We start from the raw sequence: 17,015 nt of genomic DNA, 5'->3' as shown, positions 1-17,015 counted from the left end.
TGCCTTGAGGCAGGCAGCAGCATATGTGTCCAGAGGCTGAAACTTAGGCATCAAGGGAACTTTTACCCTGAAAACTTAGGTGCTGAATGAGCTAAAGTCCTACAAAATTTGGTGGGAGTTTTGTGGTTCATCATGGAGTTAGAAGTGGGACTTAGGTACTAAAGTACCTTCATGGATCTAGCCCAGGTTCTTCTGCCTTCCTATGGAATGGAAATTCCATAAGAGTATTGTGGGACAGCATTTGGTCTTACCTTTGGATTCACAAGTACTACACTGGCATGTTCTAAAAGCCCAAGAATTTACCATTGATACAAATATTCAGGAAATCATTTCTATTCATTGTATACGTTTAATAATGTTGATCCTAACACTAGTTGACAATATCTCTGAGAAATTATTATTCCCCATCTTCCGTCCTTCCCCACATTCAGAAACAAAGTCAGACCTTTGGGGTCGGTACCAAAACAAAATGGTCATTTAGCTCCCACTGGACTTCTTGTTAATTAGATATTGAGTAGCCTGATTAAAATGTAGTCTACTGCCACAGTGTGGTATTTTTCCTTGAAAATAAAGTATTTAAAAAGCAGGTTTTGTATTTTTAAAGTAGTTTTGTTTGAAAATATTATGAAGTGCAGAAGATATTAAAGTTTGGCAAAAATATGTTTATTCCAGGAAAAGTGACTGCAAAGAGCACCTCGTTATTTAATAGACCTGTTCCTTATGTGCATTCAATCATTTCTGTTCTCTTTAGTGACAAAAATAAGTTTGTACGTTCCTCACCTTTGATAACTCTGTTGGCTCAACAGTACTAAGAATCAGCTGAAGTATTTTCCTTATTGTGCATTATGAATAGAATTGCTTCCTAAGTTCCATTCAGTTACACTAAAAGAAATGGCATTGTACATATCTGGGGCCCTTTTAATAATTTTTTCAAATTTACTCAGTTTACAAGTGTAAATATGTTTGTTTCTACCAGCTCTTCAAACTTAACCTGTGAACTAAGAGTCAAGCTGGGCCTTTTTTCCACACCACTGACAATTGAGACAATAGTTATGGATAATGCAATTTTTAAACCAGATTTACGTTTCAAACATTAATTTTGCTACAGAAAAAAATTGTATAGTAATCATTGACCTCTGAATTTTGAAAACTTGCATCTGATAATATAAACTCACTGAGGTTAACAAGTAAATCCCAAATCCAGAATAGCAGAGTGAAAATATGGGATGCTTTGTGATTGATTCTGATGTTACATTTGTTTTTCAATCAAGTTGACATCTTTAAAACATGGAATTAGAGTTCATAAGATCCTGCCCCATAGACGTGGCTGATTATTTCAGTTTTGTATAAAGGAGAATAGTGGATTTGTAGTAGGAAGTTCTACTGCACAGATAATTTATTTCTGCGTGGTCTTTTCCTTGTTCTCTTCTGTGGAAATTTGCCTGGGATTGATAGATTCCAGGGCCAGAAGGGACCATTGTGATTGTCTAGCCCAGTGTTTCTCAATTAAATTTGGCCACGGAACCCTTTTTAACTTCTGCGGGACCATGTGATACTCTCCGCTGAAAAATCCGGGACATCTTCCTCTTTTCGGCAGCGCGATTTCAGCAGCTTTCGGTGGCGCAGTTTCAATTTTTCGCGGAACCCTGAAATTCATCTCGTGGAACCCCAGGGTTCCACGGAACACCAATTGAGAAACACTGGTCTAGCCTGACCTCCTGTATAACACAGGCCATAGAACTTCCCTGAAATAATTCCTAGAGGATATATTTTAGAAAAACGTCTGATCTTGATTTAAAAATTATCAGAGATGGAGAATCTCCCACAACCCTTCGTAAATTGTTCCAGTGGTTAATTACTCTCACTGTTAAGTATTTACACTTTATTTCCAGTCTCAATTTGTCTAGCTTCAACTCCCAGCCATTGCATCATGTTATACCTTTCTCTGCTAGATTGAGTTGTAATAAGAGCAAAAGCAAACTGCCATTGTGGTTAATGCTTACAGTTTAATGTGCACACCATGTCGTAGCAAACAGATTAATATAAGAACGACTTTGTATAATGTTGTGCAAGCGTAACAGAAATCCAGTGCCATCTAGAGTCAAATGCACAGCACCATGTGAGGAGCCGATGTGTCTGGAGGAATCTGCTGCTGTTCATGCTGTGGGTAAAATGTGCACAGTAAGTTCCCTTCCTCACCCCCCTCCCCCCCAAAGCTTCTCATACCCCCTCCCTAAATACTTTCTGTGCCCTCCCCGGGTGAGCCTAACCCCAAGTTTGAGAACCTCTGCAAGTATAAGGCATAATTTTCTAATTCTTTAATAATTCTCTTGGCTCTTCTCTGAACCCTCTCTAATGTATCAACATCCTTGGTTCTACGTGGGAGAAGACACTTCCTCATCTTGTCGGAAGGGTGGAGGGACTTGGAAATAATGGAAAATTACCAAAAGGCAGAACAAAAGAAGCAGGTGACCCCAGCAGGAGTCTATACAGAGAACCATCTTGCACCAGAGTCAAATGGGGGCTGCTGCTGGGGCAGGGTAGGCAATGGGGTGAAAGATCCTGCCAAGGGAAGCATGAGCTAGTGAGGGACATTGTGTTTTGGGATCATGTATTGTTTTGTGTCACCTATAGTTTCCTGAGCTTTACATAATTAAGTAAAGAGAGTATAAAGTGGATAGACTGAACCAAATGTCTGCAGGTGTGGATGCTTCACAACTACTGCCTGTCCTTGAGAGAGTTCAGCTGTAAACCAGAAGCTTCACACAGGTCGGGTAGAGCTCTGGGAGAGGGGTGTGTTTAAGTACTGGGAAGTCAGAAGGGTCAGGGCTGCGGTGAGAGCAGGTAGGCTGTTGGACAGTGGGTTCCAGCACAGATGGGGATGCCAAACAGAAGTTCTGCATGCTGAGCGTGTGCCTGGGGATGTCAAGGTGGGCTGGGCTCCATCCAGGCTAACACACCCCAGGGGATCCAGAACACAGAGGCTTGGCTTCCCCTCTCAGCAGTCCTAGAGGACAGCCAGGAAGGGGCACTCACTAGGATCGGTGACAGAACAGCGACAGCCTTTGGGACCTTCAGGGTAGTCTGAAGATTTTTTTTTTAAGCTGTTACAAAGGGCTACACTTTTCCTCTTAAACTGAAAGTTGGTAGCAGGAGTTTTAGTTTGTATCAGATAGAAGCTAATTAGCAAGTATGAATTACACACAGCCCACAGAAGAGCCTGTGTGCGCAGTGAGGTCTGTCTCCTGCTGAGGCAGGATGGGGCACATGCTCCAAACCAGGGACTGGAAGAGGTCCCTTTTCTCTTACAGGCCATGCAGTGAGTGAGAAGGTGGGGCAATAGACAATCCAGCAGAGGTAGCTGTGTGGGGAGAAGTCCAGGTGGGAGGCTGAAGTGGAAAAGGCTATTCGAGAAGTGGAGGCAGAACTGGAGTGACCAAAGCTCGCTGATAAAGACAAATGCAGCTGGCTTGAACAGGAGAAGAGATTCAAGCCATGTTGATGGGACCGCAGAGGAAGAATGTAAGGGTGTGCCTGATCAGGGGCTAGCAGGCAAACAGATACGGGTATGATGCCTGTAGCCTGTGTCACTATGGGCACCAAAGAAAGTTCTGGAATTCTGACTGTGGGAAAGTGGAAAGTGATTTTTCTTTGTTTTATTTTCTATAATGGTGTCCAGAGGGCTCAGGTGCAAACCCACCAAAGCCAAACTCTGTGGCCAAGTTTGCTATCTATCCTGACTGGGAAAAAATGAGTCCGTGCTGAGTGAGTCTGTGACCAAGAATCCTGCTGGGACTATTGACGCTGGTACAGCTAGTAGTCACTGTGGAGAACACCACTGGGAGCAGGGAAACGAAACAGGTACATCTACATGGTGCTGTGGCCCATAAGGGAAACTAGACACAGCTAACAGGTGCAATGATTCAAAACTCTGCTGGGAAAGTGAAACTGGCACGTCCGAAAGGTGATGTGTGTGTCAACTCCCCTGGAATGAGGGAGACTGGGTAATAAAGAGTGCTGCCATATTCCTGACACCTGGAACGGTGGGAAAAGCCTCAAAGATGCTCTGTCCAGAAGGGTGCCAGAACATCCTTGGGGTACTTTTGAAAGGGGCAGAAATGTGCCAGATTAGGGGTTCAGTCTGTACCACTTCTGAATTTTTGGATGATTTTATGAAGTTGTATCATGAAATTACTGTGCTATGGCAGGCCTGTACGTATGTGGTTCTCCCATGAGTTAGCAGGGTTGTCATGTCTCTGGCCTGGCCAGAGACCATAGTAAATGATCAAGCACTCAACAATCATCTATTCAAAGTACAGCACCTTGGGACAATAGGTTGGGTCTACTTGAAAGAAGACTCTTCCTCCTCTTATCTGAAGGGATGGGGGCTTGGGAAGTACAGAAAATTACCAAAAGGCAGGACAAAAGAAGCAGGTGGCCCCAGCAAGAGTCTGTAAGGCATTGGTTCTCAAACTGGGGGAGTCGCGACCCCACAGTGGGTCACAACGTGGTTACGTGGGGGTTGCGAGCTGTAAGCAGCCCTAACCCAGCCAGGCGTTGGGCTGTGAGCCTCCCTGCTTCCTCCCAGTGGAGGAACATGGAGTGGGAGTGAGCGGTGATACACAGGCACTGCTCTCACACACCCCAACATTACTCCGCATACCCCTAGGAGGTCAGGGGGGTGAGGAGCAACGCCAGGGTTTCCTGCATCCAGGTCACTTTCCCCACCTGGGCAGTGTTGTGAGGCGAGCATCAGGAGCTGCTGCTCTCTGCCCTCCCCTTACACAGCCCTGGTGGGAAAAGTGAGCTGGGTGCAGGGACCCCTGGTATTGCTCCTTGCCCCCCCACCTCACAGTCCCTAGGGGGTCACAGAGGAGCAGCATTTGAGGGGGGAGCGAGCAGCAATACTAGCTCCATGCATGCAGATTGCTTTCCCCAGGTGGGCGCAGGAGGGGGGATGCAGGGGTTAGGGGTGAAGGGGGCACAGTGCAGGGGTTAGGGGTGAAGGGGGAGTGGGGAGCCTCTGGGAGGCAGGGGCACACACCGGGGGTCATATTCAGAGGCTTGCTGTGTGAAGGGGGCCACCAATACAAAAAGTTTGAGAACCACTGCTGTAAGGAGACTCACGGGAGGGGGAGAGGGAGAACTAGATGTGGTGCATGGCACTTCCTGCAGCCGGGGAAGGTGGGTCTCACATGGCCTCTACAGGGGAAGAGGAAGTCCCGTCCCTCCCCAGGCCAACTGGGACTAGCAGTTGAAGCCTGGTGCCCAGTAGGAGTCCCCAGCTCTACCCCTCCCCTACACTAGCCAGATTCCACAGGGGAGACCAGATTTCAGGGAGTAGATCAGACTTCATGGTCCATGACATGTTTTTCACGGCTGGATGTTGATAGGACCCTATCCATAAGCAATCAAGGTCATTTTCTTCAGTGGCTTGGAAACAGGTAATGCTGTTTTTGACAGACAGTGCCATTCCCCCTCCCTTTTTACCCATTCAATCCTTCTTAAATAGGGGTGATACAGACATGCTCAGAGATGCCCAAGGATGATCTGACAGGTACATTACATCTGTATCTGACCATCTTCTCAGTATTTCACCAAAGGGGGTCATCTGTAGTCTATCAAAAGCTAAAAACTAGCTGGTTATCATGATTATTGCAGGATTTTTTACAGGAAACATTTACAGAGTTATGTAATGGGTAGAATATTAGTTTACAAAACTGGTGGAGGTGAAACTTATTACCTGCAGAGAGTGGGTCTCAAAGGTGACTCAATCAACACTGAGAACAACAGATGTCTGTTGACCCAACCCAGCTCTGTGTTTATAGTCTTGGGCAGATGCAGACTTGATCTGACAAAGGCTAAGGTCTGGGACAGTATAAGAGAAGGAAAAATTGCGCAAATGTTACCTATTAAGGAGGCAATATTCTGCCAGGGAAGTGTCTCATGAAAAGTAGATCCCAGCTCTTTGGACTAGACAAGCACTTTAAGGACTGACCGTTGTATGAGAAATATCTTATTAGATATAAGAAAGTAACTTGTTAATAAGCATAGGCAATAGATTGTGTTTTATGTTTTTCTTTTACCTATAACCTAACTTTTCCAAATCTTTTTTACTTGCTTTTATTTTGAATCTTGATTTCAAGTTCTGTTAAATAAACTTCATTTTGATTTTACCATACATGTGTCTAAGTACCTTGTGCTAAGGAGATTGTTAAACTGAATTGAAACCAGTAAAGTGGGGTGCACTGCTTCCACAGAGCCAGTAGATGAGTGTGCATTGTGGGTGTCCAGAAGATGAGGGACTGGGCATTTGAGTGTTACAAAGTCGGGGGTGTAAATTACTAGCCTGCAGAAAGAGAGAGATAGTGGGGCTCATGGAGCCCAGAGCAAAGCACTTGTGCTTCCAGGAGCTGGTGGAGTTGGGAGAATTTCCCCAGTGGGCACAAATAAAGAACTAGGGTGACCAGCTGTCCCGATTTTATAGGGACAGTCCCGATATTCAGGGCTTTTTCTTATATAGGTGCCTATTACCCCTCACCCCGTCCTGATTTTTCACACTGGCCATGCCATTCAACCCAGACACCTGGGGTAACCCCAAAAAGTGTCTCAATAGGTTATAACCATTGAGCCTCACCTCAATCCCTGGAAAAATCATGGAGCAGGTCCTTAAGGAATCCATTTTAAGGCACTTGGAAGAGAGGAAGGTGATCAGGAACAGTCAACACGGATTCACCAAGGGAAAGTCATGCCTGACCAACCTGATTGCTTTCTATGATGAGGTGACTGGCTCTGTGGATGTAGGGAAGGCGGTGGATGTGACATACCTTGACTTTAGCAAAGCTTTTGATACGGTCTCTCACAGTATTCTTATCAGCAAGTTAAAGAAGTATGGGTTGGATGAATGGACTATAAAATGGATAGAGAACTGGCTAGAGCATAGGGCTCAACGAGTAGTGATCAATGGCTCCATGTCTAGCTGGCAACCGGTCACAAGCGGAGTTCCCCAGGGGTCGGTCCTGGGGCCGGTTTTGTTCAACATCTTTATTAATGATCTGGAGGATGGGGTAGATTGCACCCTCAGCAAGTTTGCGGATGACACTAAGCTGGGGGGAGTGGTAGATACCCTGGAAGGTAGGAATAGGATACAGAGTGACCTAAACAAACTGGAGGATTGGGCCAAAAGAAATCTAATGAGGTTCAACAAAGAAAAGTGCAGAGTCCTCCACTTAGGAAGGAAGAATCCCATGCACAGCTATAGACTGGGGACCGACGAGCTAGGCAGCAGCTCTGCAGAAAAGGACCTGGGGGTAACAGAGGATAAAAAGCTGGATATGAGTCAGCAGTGTGCCCTGGTTGTCAAGAAGGCTAATAGCATATTGGGCTGCATTAGGAGGGGCATTGCCAGCAGGTCACCGGAAGTGATTATTCCCCTCTATTCGGCATTGGTGAGGCCGCATTTGGAATATTGTGTCCAGTTTTGGGTCCCCCACTACAAAAAGGATGTGGACAAGTTGGAGAGAGTGCAGCGGAGGGCAACAAAAATGATTAGCGGGCTGGAGCACAGGACGTATGAGGGAGAGGCTGAGGGAACTGGGCTTGTTTAGTCTGCAAAAGAGAAGAATGAGGGGGGATTTGATAGCGGCCTTTAACTACCTGAAAGGGGGCTCCAGAGAGGATGGGGCTAGGCTGTTCTTGGTGGTGGCAGATGACAGAACAAGGAGCAATGGTCTCAAGTTGCAGGGCGGGAGGTCTAGGTTGGACATTAGGAAAAAGTTTTTCACTAGGAGGGTGGTGAAGCACTGGAATGGGTTACCTAGAGAGGTGGTGGAATTTCTATCTTTAGAGGTTTTTAAGCTGAGGCTTGACAAAGCCCTGGCTGGGATGATATAGCTGAGGTTAGTCCTGCTTTGAGCAGGGGCTTGGACTAGATGACCTCCTGAGGTCCCTTCCAACTCTAATATTCTATGATTCTATGATTTTCAACATTCTAATTATGAGAATTGTCTCACTAGGTTTCAGTAATACCAACTAGATCAAACTTATGCTCATAAATGAGCAATTCCAATTCCTCTGGTTTGTTACCCATGCTCCTAGCATTGGTGTAGAGGCAATTAAAGAATTTCTTTGTCTCATGTCCTTTGGTTCCCTGATTTAATTACATAGCCCAGAGCAGTTAAGTGGGTAGAAAATAGTAGCATTGAAAAGGACTGAGGGCTAATAAACAGCAATTTGGCTATGAGCTTGTTAATGTAATATAGTAGCCAAAATCAAAAAATCTGGTCTGATTTTGGCCTGCAGGTGCACAAACAAGGACATAAATCCTACCCCTACTATACCTGGTAACCATTTCGGCCACCAGTGGAAGAAAGGTGAGTTAAGAAAGCAGCAAGCTCAATGCATGGTGAGGAACCACCCACGTGACTAGTAGAGGCAAGTGCTACTTAGGCATGCTATGTTCAGGATTGAGAAGAGCCTATTCAAGGAGAGCTGGGATAGCATTGGGAAGGATGGTGAGAGTCAAATATGGATTTGTGAAATGTAGGGTTAAATTTTACATATGAATGTACAGGAAAACAGAATTCCATGACACTCATTTTAACATCAACATACAAACTAAGGTGGTTGTGGGGTGGTAAGAGAGGTACTTAAGCTTAAAGAAAACTGGGATTTCTGTAAGGTTTGAATTTTTAAAATGTCTGAGAAGAGTTTTAAAATATGAATGAGATAAATGATTTTATATGAAAGTACATAGACTGTATGTATTATTTTTCCATTATAGAAGGGGCTTACATCAGTTTTGTACCAACAGATGTGTGTTTAAGGAAACAGTTTTTTACACACTAGGTTTTTAAAGGGGGCTTTAAAGGCTTGAGTTTAAAGGAGAAAGTATATTAGTTTTCTCTCATGTCTCAGTTTGAATGAGTTGCAGAGAGACAGGAACATACTTCCTAATGTTACTGTTCCATGCAAGCAAATGATACAGGTGCCACGTGGATGTTATGTTGCAAATGGTTGGGGAGATATTCACAAGATATCCTCTAAGACAATGGTTCTCAACCAGGGGTACACAGGTCTTCTGGGGGTAATCAACTCATCTATATCAGTGTTTCTCAGCCTAGGGCTTGCGACCCCCAGTGGGGTGGTGGGACAGAGTTAGAGGGGTTGCAAGTGCACAGCCAGTTAGGGGGTGGCAGCAGGCAGGCAGGGCGATTTCCCAGGGCCCCATGTCACAGGGGCCTACACAAAGCTAAGTTACATTCTTCAGCCCCGCCGCCTGAGGCTTCGCCTTTGGACGAAGTGCACACGTGAAAAACAGGCTCAAGTATCACCCTGAAAAGTAAGTACTATATCTATATTCCAGTCAACTTATTTTATAATTCCATGGTAAAAATGAAAAAGAAAGCAACTTTTCAGTACTAGTGTCCTGTGACACTTTCGTGTTTTTATGTCTGATTTTGTAAGCAAGTAGTTTTTAAGTGAGGTGAAAGTTTGGGTACGCAAGACAAATCAGACTTCTGAAAGGGGTACAGTAGTCTGGAAAGGTTGAGAACCACTGCCCTAAGAGGTAGTTCACCCCACAAAAAAGTTTGAGCCCTGTCCTAGAATGTTTTGCTCACTGAAAAGCAGCGAAAGAACAAATTTAATTGAAAGCCTATGTTGATGTTTACAGCACATGCTTCTCTGTCTCTCAAGTAAGTCTATAAAGTCTTCTTTCATTATTTTAATGTTTCTAGAAAACCCCACTCCCCTCCAAGGTAAACTATTTACCTTCATTTGACACTGGCCCCTTCTTTCTCTTTCTTGGAGGAAAAGGATGTGTAATGTATAAAATGGACAGATGTGAAGATAGGATTGTTCTTCCTTTCCTAGTTACTCATTCTGATCATTCAAATTGTAAAAGAAAACGATCAATAGGCTTGTTATGCTGTGCAAAATTCTGTTTCATTCAATCCTTGGTGCTTTTTGTGCAACAGCTGGCTCAAATCATGCATTTGAAAGCAGTTTGGATGCTACATTCTGTATAAATAATGCATGAGAAATGTTTGCTGAAATGCTGCAAGGTGTAGAGAAATACAGTGTAGATGAAATTACTATAAGATTGGTTCACAACTGGTTGAAAGACCGTTCTATCAATGGTAGCTATCAATGGTTCACTGTCTGATTGGAGTGGGGAGGAGCATGTCTAATTGGGTCTCACAATTATTTGTTTTGGGTCCAGTATTCATCAACATTTTCACTAATGACTGGGTAATGGAGTGGAAAATATACATGTAAAATCAGCAGATGACACCAAGCTGAGAGGGGTTGCTAGCACTTTGGAGGACAAGATTAGAATTCAAAATGATCTTGACAAATTAGAAAATTGATCTGAATTCAACAAGATAGTCAGTAAAGACAAGTGCAAAGTATGGCACTTAGGAAGGAAACACACAATGGGGATTAACTGGCTGGGCAATAGCACTTCCGAAAAGAGTCTAGGGGTTATAGTGGATCACAAATTGAATATGAGCCAACAACATGATGCAGTTGCGAAAAAGACTATTATTATTCTGGGGTGTATTAATGAGAGTGTCATGTAAGACACTGGAGATAACTGTTGGCACTGATGAGGCCTCAGCGGGATTACTGTGTTCAGTTTTGGGCACCACACTTTAAGGAAGCTGTGGACAAAGGCAAAGGACAGAGTCAAGCAACAAAAATTATCAAAGATTTAGAAAACCTTCCCTATCAGGAAATGTTAAAAAACAAAACTGGGCATGTTTAGTCTTGAGAAAAGAAATCTGAGGGGGTACCTTATAACAGTCTTCAAATATGTTAAGGTTGTTATAAACAGGAGGATAATTCAGTTGTTCTCCGCATCCACTGAAAGACAAGAAGTAATGGGCTTAATCTGCAGTAAGGGAGATTTAGGTTAGCTATTAGGAAAAATTTTCTAACTATAAGGGCGTAGGCACATAACAGAGGGAGGCTGGGAAATCCCCATCATTGGAGGTTTTTAAGAACAAGTTAGACAAACACCTGTCAGGGATGGCCTAGATACATGTAGTCTTCCTTCATCATGTGGGGGATGGACTATCTGATCGCTCGAGGTCCTTTTCAGCCTTACATTTTTATGATTCTGGCAACAATGGATAAAATATGATCAGTTAAGCAGTGTCCCATCTTTACTATCTAACATAGATTCTGTGGGGCAGTATTGTAGGAGATGCAAATCTTAAACTGGCCACTAGCTGGCAGGCTGACATCTAAAACTCAGTTATATTCTGCTGCCTCTGTAAATAGGAAAGCAAAAGAAATGCATTCTTTCATATATTTTTTAAGAAGAGGTTTCCTTTTAGCAACACACGAGAGACCACATATAGGCTTCAAAAAGATCATAGTAGCTTAGTTTGTTATGTAAATTGATTTTTAGCAAAGGTAATGCTATAATGAAATAAAACAAATTGCTTTTATACCAACAATCTTGAGTGTCTTTCAAAAAAGCAAGACTTTAATTAGTTGTTCCTTAAACTAGCTGCTTTTCTGAAGGAAAGACTATTTAACCTTTTTTTCCCCCCTAGATTTTTTTTTCCGGAAAGACAGAAACCATAGTCTGTGTTAGCTGGTGATGACATAGGCAAGTCCCACTATATACTATTCTTTTATACAGAGTATCACCACAAGCGATCCATTTTCAGAGGACAATATTTTCCTCAATAGAAGAGAATAGCATCACTGTGAATTTTTTTCCTAACATTAAGTGCCTTAACATGGGGATGTTGGAGGATCCCAAAAAGGAAAATGAAAACATTTTAGGTTGAAATTAGTAAGTTTATTTCAAAAGCCAATACAAAACAATTATTTTTGTTTGAATTTTCCAGCTGGAAAATTGAAACTTTTGTCAAACTCCACACTTTCCAATCGAAAATTTCAATTTCGGCAAAAGCACATTTTTCAATGGGAAAATTTTTCAAACAATTTCAACCAGCTCTAGTTCCTAGCAAGTTGGATGAATGGATGAACACATGCATGCACTTCTTAAACCATGCACCTTGATATCTACCTTCTAAAATTTAAATTATTCTAAGCAATATTAATTTATTATAGCAAGGAAGGCTTAGTAAATCAGGAGTGGTTCTCATTTTACTGCAGGAAAGTGTATATATACTGTATTAAGTCTCTGGAATTCAATGAACATTAAAATAAGTAAGAAACTGGAACAGTTGAACCAAGGCAAAACCATAAATGCTTACTATAGAAATTGAAGTTGGAAAGACCAATTGTCATCTTTTCTTTTCCCACTGATTTCAATGGAGAATGAATTTCTTCCTGTCCTAATTTCTCTCACTTTCTACCTGTTAGCAGGAAAATGATAGGCTTCATGGAATAAATAATCATCTCCCCTCTAGTTAAACTATATATTGTTAATTTTAAAAGACCATAATTTCAATGTTTTGGAAGTGTAGTCTGAAATTTTGAAAAGGACCTTGGAGTTTTCATTTCTGAACATTCTTTCTGACTTTGTTTCCACTTGAAACTAAAATACCTTTTAAAAAATTGAAACCCAGCTCTCCAGGCTCAGAACTTCAGAACTTTGGTGTCTGTGAGAATTCCACGCAAGGATCAGGTTCTTAATGTCACTGAATTTACTGTGAGCAAAAGGGGCCAGACTCCAGACAGTTCTGGAGACCAAAACTCTCTCTATACCCATGGTGCCCAGCCAGTGTGTCTCAACCCAACCCTCAGAATTAGGACTTTGATAGATGAGGAAGTTATTCAATCTCTATAGCTGTAGAGAAGAAGGAAGATCCAGTGGTTAGAGATGTAGTCTGGGACATGGGAAACCTGCGATCAATTCCTGCAGACTTCCTGTGTGACCTTGGGCAAGCCATATAGTACCTGTAGGTCTGTTTCACCTGTCTATAATAATGGCATTAATATCTTACAGGGGTGTTGTGGGGATAAATACGTTAAAGATTGTGAGGCGCTCAAATACTACTGCAATAGGTGCTATATTAATAGCTAAGATAGACAGTTAGCTAGGTCAGTCCTTGGTATCAAACTGCCAGCAGGTATGTTTAATTACTGTTATAAAATAGTACAACTATTAATATGTAAACAGAACTAGATGCAGCCCATCGCTCACATAGGACAGTAAGCAACAATCCGTTGCCACCTTCTCGGTCACTCCTTTTGTCCTGAGCTGGATTCGAATGGGAAGAGTGACCTAATCCGTAAGCCTTTACATCCCCTTTTCACTCCTCTATTCTAACCAGCCCCAAAATCTTTCAGCTCTTAGACATAAAGATCCTCTTCAAAAGAAATGAAAAACTGAACCAAAGCAGCCACATAAAATATTCAAAACACAGCTGTTTGAGCCATTGTCCTTTCAAGATGATTTATCACAAGCTTCAATATTTATATTACTTCTCAGTAGAAGTGTCAACCTTTTACATCTTCTGGATTCAGCCTGAACAAACCTGAATAATTCCATGTGTGAAATATGTAACACGGGTGAATGTGAAGGCAAAAACACAATAGCAGGAATCTGACAATTTTTTTAAGAAAAAAAGAGAGTGCACTATTTTCTAGATAAAAATAAAGGTTCTTCATTATCCATTCCTATGGCTTTCTTTGAACTCATGTAAGAGCAACAATTCAAACATAGTTTATTTAACATCATGTAATATCATTTTTATCCTTCTCTCAAGTCATTAGGTAAGTTTTTTTCAGGTTTATCTGGAATATTGACGAGCACTGGTGAAGCATTGGTGTGGAACAGAGCAGTAGTTGTTTCATTGTGATCAATGTATTTCAGCTTCTGGCACTCACTTTCTGAGGTTTGAACTTTCTCGACATATCCCTTGAGGCAACATTTTATGCTGTATTTGAAAATCAGATAGCTCAGTTCACTTATATTTAATACAATGCACAAGCACGAGGTCACCGCCACAAAATAGAGGAAGACTTTCTTCTCTGTGGGCTTGGAGATATAGCAATCTACAGTGTTAGGACATGGCTTCATGTCGCATTTCACAAGGCGTGGCACACTGAATCCACCATATAACTTGTAAAACAAAATTAGGAAACCAATTTCAAATCCTGTTTTGAAAATGAGGCTGACAAGATAAGTGCACAGTAATCCACCATCCATGCTTCCTGGGTTCTTGTAAAGTTTCTGTTTGTGTCGCTTTTCCCTGTTCTCTCGATAGGCAACATGGAGAACAACCAAAAGAGAAGGGGTGGAGACCATGATCAGTTGCAAGGCCCAAAGCCTGATCTGGGAAACAGGAAAGAAGTGGTCAAAGCAGACATTTTCACAACCTGGTTGCCTGATGTTGCACTCAAATTCCTTCTGTTCATCCTTCCAGACATGTTCTGCTGCCACAACATAGACAAGCAAGCGGAATGTAAACACAATAGCCAGCCAGATCCTGCCAATTCCTGTTGAATATTTATTCACTCCACTTAGGAGGTCTCGTAGGAATCCCCAGCTCATGGTTTTTCTCAAGAAAGGATAAAGTGCTGTAACAAACAAACATATGGTAAGAGATTTCCCTTCCTCTGGGAGGGGGGGCAAAAAAGGATACATCCAAGTTGGATCATATTAATATAATTTGTATCTGAACCAGTGTAAAATAATTAAGGTCAAAGTGCTACTTCCAGATTCACAAGACAGATTGTCGTCCTGATATTCAGTACTTCCTATAGTTGCTAGTCCTGAGAAGAGTTTAACAGTAAGTGTAGGCAGGACCAAACCCTATTTAGCACCATTTCAGACTCTGAAGTTTAGCCCTGCTCCAAGTATGCTATAAATACAAAGCAGGACTGTTCTCATTAAGAGAAATCATAACAATTTCTCAGGAAAGAAAAGTTCAAGACTATTTTAGGACCCAGGCAGCTCCCATACCAGGAATCATACCAGGAATGTTCGCCATATGATTTAAATTAGGGGGAAAAGGCAGATATGAGGAGTATGGTGTCCATAATAGCACGTTTAACCCAGGATGCACTGGTGAATCTGTTATATCATAGGATGGTGCTATTTTCCCCCCTCCTGTAGCTTCAGAGATACTGTATTTAAGTGGATAAGCAGCTGCAATGGCTATCATTAAAAAGTAGTAATTTTGCTAACAGACATCAGTTAGTAGAACAATAAATAGAACAATATCTTAATAGAAGGTAAAACTGATATCTCGGGTATGTCTTGAATGATAGCAATTGCAGACATTTTGATGGTGATGGTTGGATCTGAAAAAATTATGGCCAAGAACATCCCAGGTGATGTATGCATTTGACTCCACAGTTTGAAGCATAATGATAAAGATAGGAAGATGATTGTAATCTCTCTCGCCAATAGGAAGATGATTGTAATCTCTCTCGCCAATATAAATGGATGGAAAATATTACTTATTAATAAATAAGTGTTTTGTGGTATAATAAGTGTATTTTTGGTTTGGCTTCATTTTTTTCTTCCTTCTCAGTGTTCCATTTACAGGCTAAAATGGAATAGGAGTTACTTCATTCTCCTTCATTACTTTTAGCTAAGCAAATTTATATTCAAGAAAATGTGTCTGAAATCCTCCTGAAAGATTAATGTCTGTGTGAATGATTAAAATGAGCTACTGCTGTGTAAAATAAGGATTAGTTTTCACCATATGGAGTGTCACCTGGCACATCTGTCAATATTTGCCAACAGCAAATCTATATAATGTCACCCAAGAGCCTTTATAAGCCCTTTAAGCAAAGCCAAAATAAGTTGTATCTAGCAGGCCAAATGTATTGTCAGACAAACAATAAGGCCTATAAAACCCACCAAAGAGTGTTCCAAGCCCCAGGCTTCTTTACGTCCTTTGAAAATGGTAGATTTAGTGCCAACATTTCTCTCTTCTGGGTTTGTGTTTAATTTGTTCTTCTACATTCAGCCCCTACCCTCTTTCCTGTGCTTTTTGGGGGGTGCTAAATTTGCTATGCAGTTCAGTTGCCTGTAAAAGGATTATATTTGGTTGCTTTTTATGGATTATTTGCGTAAAACTAACAGATTCATAGATTATAAAGCCAAAAGGGACCACTGTGATCCTGTAGTCTGCTTTCCTGTACAACACATAGAACTTCCCTGAATTAATTCCTAGTTGAACTAGAGTATATGTTTTAGAAAAACATCCACTCTTGATTTTAAAATGTTCAGTGACAGAGAATTCAGCACAACCTTTGGTAAATTGTTCCAAAGGTTAATGACCCTTGCTGTTAAAAAATTGATTTAATTCTAATCTAAATTTGTCTAGTTTCAGCCTTCAGCCTTTAGATCTTGTTATACCTTTGTCTGCTTGATTGAAGAGCCCTAAATTTCTGTTCCCCATGTAGATACTTATTGACTGTGATCAAGTCACTCTTTAACCTTCTCTTTATTAATATCACCTTGAGCCAAATATATACAACTTTAAATGTGGGTGTAACAGGTGGGTTGGAGAGCTGGGTGGCCTAGTGGTTAGAGCATGTGGCTCTCAGCCCCCTGCTTGGTTAAGGAGCCTCAGACTCCAAGGCTGGAGGGGTAGAGGGACTTGGGCTCTCCCTCTCCGCTGAGTCTCAGCCTGGAGCCCTCTTAGCAAAGAGTCCAAATCCACTGCCCTGGGCTACTTCCCACTAGTCTGTTCAGTTTAGGGTGAGGGCCCTCTAGTCCAATTTGCTGGGTAGCTTGCCTCCGGTAGGATCCTCTCTTGGATCTTGGGCAGCACTTTGCCACGGTCCCAGCTGCCCAAGACCCAAGAGAGGACCCTACAGGAAGTCGCAGTCACAATTTGGTGAGGGTGAACCCCACAATGTCTCTTTGGTTCGCTCACTCAGTTACCACAGATGCCGGAGACTTCTAAGTCCCCTTTGTAGTCTCCCTTGGCTGGGGAGACAGTGTTAATTCCCAGATGCCTCGCCTTTTCCCTGGATTCTCGTGTGAAGGGGATCTGCCAATATCTCTTCATCAGATCCAGAGTGGTGATGTACTCTGCTTCCTCTAGCTGATTGAGTAGTTCATCAAT

At 42.2% G+C, this 17,015-nt stretch overlaps 1 protein-coding gene across 1 annotated transcript; it reads right to left on the bottom strand.

Moving 5' to 3' along the window:
* Positions 1-13,678: 13,678 nt before the first annotated feature.
* Positions 13,679-14,482, bottom strand: GJB7 (gap junction protein beta 7). Its single transcript, XM_067560697.1, has one exon. It carries the CDS (start codon positions 14,480-14,482, stop codon positions 13,679-13,681), a length of 804 nt encoding a protein of 267 aa, XP_067416798.1.
* Between the last annotated feature and the right edge of the window lie 2,533 nt (positions 14,483-17,015).

This window comes from Emydura macquarii, unplaced genomic scaffold, assembly GCF_026122565.2.
Source record: "Emydura macquarii macquarii isolate MOO-44397 ecotype Brisbane River unplaced genomic scaffold, CSIRO-AGI_Emac_v2 contig_2297, whole genome shotgun sequence".
NCBI lineage: Eukaryota > Metazoa > Chordata > Testudines > Chelidae > Emydura > Emydura macquarii.
This window is presented reverse-complemented; position numbering and strand designations above follow the sequence as displayed.